This window comes from Apteryx rowi, unplaced genomic scaffold, assembly GCF_003343035.1.
Source record: "Apteryx rowi isolate R43461 unplaced genomic scaffold, aptRow1 scaffold_132, whole genome shotgun sequence".
Lineage (NCBI taxonomy): Eukaryota > Metazoa > Chordata > Aves > Apterygiformes > Apterygidae > Apteryx > Apteryx rowi.
This window is the reverse complement of record NW_020447553.1, coordinates 1,880,515-1,887,896: the sequence shown is the minus strand read 5'-3', so window position 1 is coordinate 1,887,896 and position 7,382 is coordinate 1,880,515. Positions and strand designations below refer to the sequence as shown.

Below are 7,382 nucleotides of genomic sequence, written 5' to 3'. Positions count from 1 at the left end.
GGCTAAAAGAAAATACACTTAAAAAAAAAAAAAAAGCCCTTAAAAACCACCCGTGCACAAGCCCCAGGCGGCTTGGGAGAGCAGGGAGGTTTCACCCGGGGCCGGGATTTGCGGGAACGCTGGCTGCGGCGGGCAGAGGGAAGGGAGAAAAAGGCGCCTCGGTGTTTCCTTCCCATCTTCGTTTTGCTAATGGAGGGGGGAGGCGGCGATAGGCTCAGCCCTCGCCGCTTCCAAAATCCGGGCTGGGTTCAGACCGGCAGCTGCTGAAGGGTGTTTGGGTGAAAAAGCTCCATTTTGGAGCAATGTTGGGGAAATGGCCTGAAAAGGGAACTTGAAATAACTGGAGTAGAGGTGGGAGAGCGGGCTGGAAACAGGAGGGCTGGGAGAAGGGCAGAAAGGGAGCGGAGAAATGGGGGGGGGGGGGGGAGATCTTGGATGAAATCCGCTGTCCCTCCCCAAAACTTCTAGAGGTCCTTGGGGGCTTTCGGCTTCCAAACGGGAGCAGAAGCGCCTGAAACCTCTGCACAGCCTGTCCTTCCCGGGCCGCGCGGCTGCAGACGCGGCCCCTGGGAAAGGCACGTTTTTGGCCGCCGCTCCGCACCGCGAACTTTCGGAAGCTCTTCCCGGGGCAGGCGAAGGGCCTGATCCTGCTCGGGGGAAAGAAGAAATCACGGCTGGGAGCGCAGGGGGAGGCTGGTCCCGTATCCACGGAGGGGTGGAAACCAGCCTGCCGAGAGGGAATTGCTTCTCYGGACGGTGACCTCTGCCACCGAGCGCATGCACCGAGGTCTGACAGGACTCAGCGGCACCGAGCAGTGCAGGGAGCCAGGCCGGGGGGGGGAAGGCAAAAGCAGCGGCGACCTCTGCAAACTCCAGCCTGGCCCCTGGGACTCGAAAGCTCGCAGCGCGGATCTGGCGAAACCGCTGCCGAGCGGCGCGGAGCCGGCCGAAGGGCTGCGCGGTGCCGCGGCGATGGCGGAGGGGAGGGCGATGAGCCCGCAGGGACGAGCCCGGCAGCCCGGGCCAGGAAATTTCAGACGTCGGCCCTCTGGCTCTCCTTGCGGGCGTTCTGCCGTTTCGACTGCTGCCTTTCCCTCCCGGAGCAGTGGGGTTTACAGAAGCGTGTAGCGCGCTCGGTTTGGCTTCCTCCGTTCCTTTGCATTCCTCAGATTAAACTGTTTGTAAATCAAAATCACGCTCCGACTCCAGCGAGCGCGGAGCAGCAGTGAGAGCCGGCCAGCAACTCCCCCCACCACTCCAAGATAGGAAAAATTGCTCCCATTTTTTAGCCTCCAACTCGAAGATCTCGAAGCCTTCCTAAAGGGGAGATCTCCGGCACGGAGCCACGGCGAGGTGCAGTGGCGCCTACCCACGAGCACCCTGTAACGCTCCCTAGCGCGGCCGCCCGGGACGTGGATGGGGACGAGCAACGGGGAACCGAGCACATCTCACGGAGCAGCACAAGGCCAGGAAACCAGGGCCACGGGAAAACTTGCCTGTGGATCCTTAGTGACCCCAAACCCACCGGGGCTTCTTTGCTTCATGCCTAAAACGATGCTGCCTCCACCCGCACCGGCCCCGCATGCTGAGCCGCCGGCTCCATGCCGATTCCCCTCCGGTGATGCCGGAGGCAAGCTCGCCCCGCCGTGACCGCACCGACCCTCAGCTCTGCCAAAGGTCGCTTTGCCGAGCCAGTCGCAGGGCTCGGACGACACGGCACGTCGCAGCCTCCTTGCCGGTCCCTGCTGCTCTCAGATACACGCTGCCCCGTAATAAATATTATAGCAGCCCAGTGCTATCGCCCTTCCCTCCGCTCGTCTCCCCGCTGCTCGCTGCAGCTCCAAGGCTAAACACACACAAGCCCTGCAAGCTCGGCGATACTCAATATCCAACGAGTCCCAAACCCACAACCCCGTTTTGCTCCCGAGCTGCCAAAAGACTGGGCCGATTTGACAAACTTGGCACGCTCCGGCCGGCAGCGCGGCGCTCCGGGGAGCTGCTCCTGGCAGCGCCGGCTGAGGCCCCGCTCCGCCGCCGTGCCGGGAAGCGCCCCGCTCGCGCTGCCGCGTGCGACCTTTGCAACGCGGTTCCCACCCTCGGCTTTTTCCATGGGGGAGCATCAATCCGCTCAAGGCCCCTTGGAAGGGAAAGCCGTGCGCTCGCGTCCAACGCGAGGGGAGCGACCACGCGTGCAAGGGGCAGAGCAGGAGCAAAACCCGAGACTGCCGGCTCGGGGCTGGGGAGGGGATGGACGGCCAGACTCCGGACACGTCTGCCGTACGCCAGGAGACGCAGCCAGGGCGTCCCGCGGAGCCACCTCCGCCGGTAACCCACCGCGGGTATTTCTCGCCATCGCAAGACAGGCAGAGGTGCAACAGCTCTGCACGAGCCTCCTCCCTTCCTTGCCCTGCACACGCCAAGGCAAGAGCTGCCTCGAGAAGGGAGGCGTCTCCTGTCGCTCCAGCAAACGGACTGGTGTCCTTCGCTGCTGTCAACCTGCTGTGACGGAAGGTTTCCGAAAGGGTTTCCCGTTTTTCCCGTGGGCCTTCCACCTCCCTCTCCTGCTGCAGCCTCGGGGGCACGCAGCAGAGATGCTGCTCGGGGTGCACCAGCCCTGCGGCCAGCTCCTTCCCCGGGCTCCGGGGCCCCTTCCCGCCGCGCGAGACCCCCACGCTACCGAAAACCCTCCCCGCGGACTGCCGAGGAGGGGGGGCCGCCTCTCCCCTGCCCTAGACAGGCCCAAAGACGGGGCCGGGAGGAGCCGCTCAGGCGCCGCTGGATGCCACCCTTCGCCTTCCCCGGCGCCGGGTGACTCACGCTCAGTTACAGCCTCCTGCCTCGAGGTGGGGACGAGCAGCAGCGCGGAGGAGATGGCTTCCCACCGCTGCCGCCCGCCCGCCCGCCTAATTAGCACCGCTGCTGATTAGATTGCAGCAGCGCCTGCACCATGCACGGAAACGCGGAGCCACGCGGCGCGGCGGGACTCACATGTCACAGCTTCGGCAGCGCCCGCGAGCTCGGGCTGGGCCTTGGCGCCGGCCGGCGCCGCTCCGTTCGTCAGGACTTTTCGGGACTCGTCGTCCTCCGGGAGCTTCTCCTTCTTGGCTGCCACGGGCCGGTGCTCGGCCGGCGCTGCCGCCGGGTGCTGCTGCGGGGAAGGGCGCGGGGTCTCATCCTCCTCTGCAAGAGAAGCAGGGTCTGAGCCCGGAGCCTCGGCTCAGCCACCGCCCGGGCTGCACCGAGCCATGGCACCGGCGGCTTCCCCTGGCGTCAAGGCACGGCCTAATATTCACCAAAAAACAAAGAAACCCAGAGCCRGACCCTCGGCTGGTGCAAACCGGCCCAGGCGCCGAAGCCCTGCAATCCCACCCCGGGCACCGGCGGGTGCTTTGGGGCTGGGTTTCCAAACATGAACCGTGTCCTCCTGCCTCTGCTCCTTTTGCAGTGCGGAGCATGCCTTGGGGGGGGGGGGCAGCAGGACCCCCGCTAAGGATTGGGGCCCCTCGGGATGGACATCAGCGCCGCGTCCTTGGCACCGCACTCAGCACGCAGGCTGCAGCAGTTCAACCCGGCCGCAACACCAGCGAGCTGCGGGACCCCTCCCAAAAACCCTCCCCAGGCTCCCACATTCCTCCTCCAAAAAGAAGCAGGGGATCTGGTTACACTCGGCGTCTCAAGCTGGATTTTTCCCCCTCCCTTTCTCGCGAAAGGGCTACTTTCTTCCCAGCGGAGAGCCGGCTGCCGTCTCCTTTCCTGCTGGGGAAAAACCCCAGTATCGCACTAGTATCCAGTATCCTGGATCCCCAGTATCCTAGCAAAACCCCGGCAGTGAGGAAAGGGCAGCGCTGCCGTGCCGGGGCCRCGAGCCCCCTCCCCGCTGCCTGCCYGCCCTCCCTCCCTCTCCCGGCTCCCAGAATAGCATCGGTTTGCAAACAGGGGCTGGACCGCACTTTATATAAAACTAAATTATACCTTGGCAGCAGGCAGGGAGACCAACCACCCATAATTTCCCCGGCTATAACAAGAGGTCCTACATGCAGGCAGGCGAGGGCAGCGGGGGGGGGGGAAAGCCGAAAACCGGCGGAGGGCGGCGGGTGCTGACCCGGAGCACGGCGCGCTCAGGCGACGCGCTTGCGGCTCCGCTACACCCCGCGCGGGTGCCCGCTCAGCCCTCCGCCTCGCTTCCCCCACGGCGCCCTGCCCTCCCCCCTTAGGGGCTCGTCGCCCCCAAGTTCCCGAAGCRCCCGGGGGCTCGCGAGGAAGGAAAAACCCACCCCGCCGGCCGCAGCCTCGCCGGCGGCTGGGAAGGCGTTAGCAGTTTGCTCGCTCTGCCGAGTCCCAGAAAACTTGGACCGGTTGACGGTTTCCACGCTAAGACAAAAACCCCTCATGGAACCGAACGATACAATTTGGTAGGAAAGATATAATCACCCCCTGGTTTTTGTCTGTTTTTAAAACTACTTTATGGAGCGAACGCACGATTCCTCTCTGGTGCAAAAGTCACCTGGCCCGAGATGAATCGATCGCCTTTTCCTGAGAAATCTTCCCGAGCGAGGGCTGCAGAGCCCTGCTCGCTGCAGCCCTGATCTCTCCTGCAGGACGTTCCCACAGGCGTGGCGATTTTGGTGCTAAACCAAAGGAAATTCAGCAGCTCCAGCTCAGTTTTGCACAGAGCTGCTGGCTCCAAAACCTGAACGGAGCGGGAGTACGTGAACCCCAGAAAGGAGGGCAGAAAATTCATTGCCATGCTCCTCTCGAAGCCCAGAGCAACACAGAGAGGAGYGGAGAGCAGGCTGTGCCCTACCTATAGGAGTTTGCACATAGGTGTGGTATATAGGTGAATAATAACCGCATGCTGCTGAGTCCCAGCCTTCTCGCAGGGCTCAGTCATGCCCCAGCCTGGACTGGTCTGCGTCAGAGCTGCGGAGCTCAGTCATCGCCTGTTAAAGCCAGACGTGAAAACCTGACGGTTTGGCAACTTTGGACAAAGTCCCAAGTTGGAGACAATTGGCATGGACCGACCGGAGGGCGCGTTCCCGAGCCGCCGGACGGGAATGGGACTGCGCCGTCGGGCATCGGYGTCCCCGGGGAGCTGGCGCAGGCCCCGCTCCCGCTGCAAGGGATGCAAAAAAAAAAAAATCAAAAATGAGATGCCTGGAATATGCACGGCATTTAAAAAGCAACAGCAAAAGCTAACAGCAAGGACTCAGGGCTTGCCCCGAACAGCCCGGCTGCCCCCCGGCTCGCCGGCTCCCCTCTTGCCGCTCCGCTCCGCGCCGCCCGGCTCCCCACGCAGCCTCGGCCACATCCCTCGCCGCCTCCGTGCCCAGTCCCCGGCGGATGGAGGACGAAGATGGTCTGTTTGGGCACGAAGCCCTGCGAGACAGGAGCGGCACTCGGCCGGAGTTACAGACCCGAGGCCGTAGGCGCGAGCGCGCGGCAAGCGGTGTCGCCAACCCGGACACCACGGAGACAAGCTCCGGCACTGCCACGTCCACTTCACCCATGCAATTAGGCTGCGCAGCAAGAGGTCTCGCACACAACCGCAGCGATGGAGGGAGGAAGCCGGCAATTAAATTAACTCCCACTGCAACAAGCCGGCCAGGAGAGAGGCAAAAATAGCCRGGGGAGAAATTCGGGCGAGCTGGTCCTTCCCTGTGTTATACACGGCCTCGCTTTCCTGTTGCCGCACGTCCCGGGGGCGGTGGGGGGGGAACGCGCGAACGCCTGCCCCGAGCTCGTGGCCTCCGCTGGGACGCTCGGCAGAGCACGGCGCCTGTTAACCGGCGCGATCGGCACAAGCCACGGGATCAGCGGCTTGGTCCCGTGTCCCTCAAGCGGGTCCCCCCCGGGGTCCCCTCCTCGCCGCCGTCCTCGGGGCAGGGACCAGCTCCTGCTTCCCTGCCCTGCCGTCACCGCCAGAGCCCCACGGGCAGGAACAAGACTGGGCTTGACYGAAATCTGCTGGGTTTTAACCCGAGCACGCCGGCAAGCCGCTGGTGGTGCTGGGGGACAGGGCGTCCCCTGCTCCTCACCGCCCCCTTCCYGGCCCGGAGCCCCTCTGCGGCTTCATCCCTTTAGGTCCCGGCACCCGAAATACAGCCAACGCCACGGCACTGAGAAAACCGAGCCCTGGAAGGACGAYGGGTCTCTGCTCCCCTGTTCTCCTAGCTAAAAAGCCCTTTCAGAAGCATTATTCGCTAAAAYGCCATTCCCCCCCCCCAGCTTCTCACCCGAGCGCCTCTCGGCCAGGCTCATGGTCAAACGCTGCCGCACACCTCCGGGAAGGGAGCCCGCGCGGCTCGTCTCCTACCCCGCCGCTCCCCGGCAGGAAACCCCCAAGGCCTCACGGTGGGGGGCACGAAGACGCCCCAGAGTCAGCTCAACCCCGCGCCTGCACGACCTCTTACAAGAACGAGGGAGAACTGAACGGCCACGTCGCGCAGGGAAGCTGACGCTGCTGTTTTGTTTACGAGGACGGAGATAACGAAGCACTTAAAAATAGTACGTCAGGCCTCAGTACATCACAGCACTGCCTTAAGGTACCGGAGATGAGGAAAGCCGATAGATGCGGAGCTCCTGTCGCTTGTCTCCCGCTTGCCAAGCCCGGCAGATGCACGCAGGTCAGGCTTTCCGCCTATTCTCCCCAATTACAAAGTCGAAAAGTGCTATTTAGAARAGCCTCCAGAAATCACTGGGCTCCAAAGTCTATCAAATATCCCCAAAAGAGAGGCAGARGTAGAAAAGTTGGCGAGAGAGACATAAATAAGCTATAAACTTCAATCTGCTTTAACTGCCTATCTTGTAACTCTCCTGCAGCGTAAAACATAGAAAATGAACGTATCACTGGGGATGGCCGTGCTCTTCCYGGGAGACCGGCTTTGGGAACGGCTCTGATTTGCACTGCCGGCATCCACCGGAGCAACAGCCAAACTTTGTCCCGAGCAGGCTAAAAGCCTGCGCGTGGGGGGTGGGAGGCGCGCTTGACTCACGATTAGCTTGCAAGATCGAGCTGACCCATCTCCCAAGGGCTGGACAAACAAGGGAATTGCACCGAGTCAGCAGCCGGTCGCCAGCAAGCGGCCGAGCCCGGATGGGACGGGGCAGAGTTTCGCAGCAAGTGTAAACAGGGGCTAAACCGCAGTCAGCATGAGCTCAGCTAACCAAGCATGCCCCCGGCCCTGGGCGCGAGCCCGGGTGGCCACGGGCGCCTTTCGTGCACGTCCCAGGCCCCCTTTCCCCAGCTRGCCCCCAACTGATGGTTTGGAAAGCTGCAAAACCAGAGCCACAAGGATGAGTCAAACCCTTCCAGGTTTGGCCCTCCGATCAGTCTGTGCCTCCTCTGGCCCCGCGGTACCTTTGGCTACAGAGGAAAAAGCAAG

General features: G+C 63.0%; 1 protein-coding gene across 1 annotated transcript in view; it reads right to left on the bottom strand.

The window, feature by feature from the left end:
• Positions 1 to 6,258, bottom strand: part of MDFI (MyoD family inhibitor) — an 8,260-nt gene extending 2,002 nt beyond the window's left edge. The window contains exons 1-2 of the mRNA XM_026056524.1: positions 6,234 to 6,258; positions 2,989 to 3,180 (exon numbers count right to left, since the gene is read on the bottom strand). Of these exons, the coding sequence (XP_025912309.1) occupies positions 2,989 to 3,180; positions 6,234 to 6,258 (217 nt within the window). The remainder of the gene's footprint in view (positions 1 to 2,988; positions 3,181 to 6,233) is intronic.
• Between the last annotated feature and the right edge of the window lie 1,124 nt (positions 6,259 to 7,382).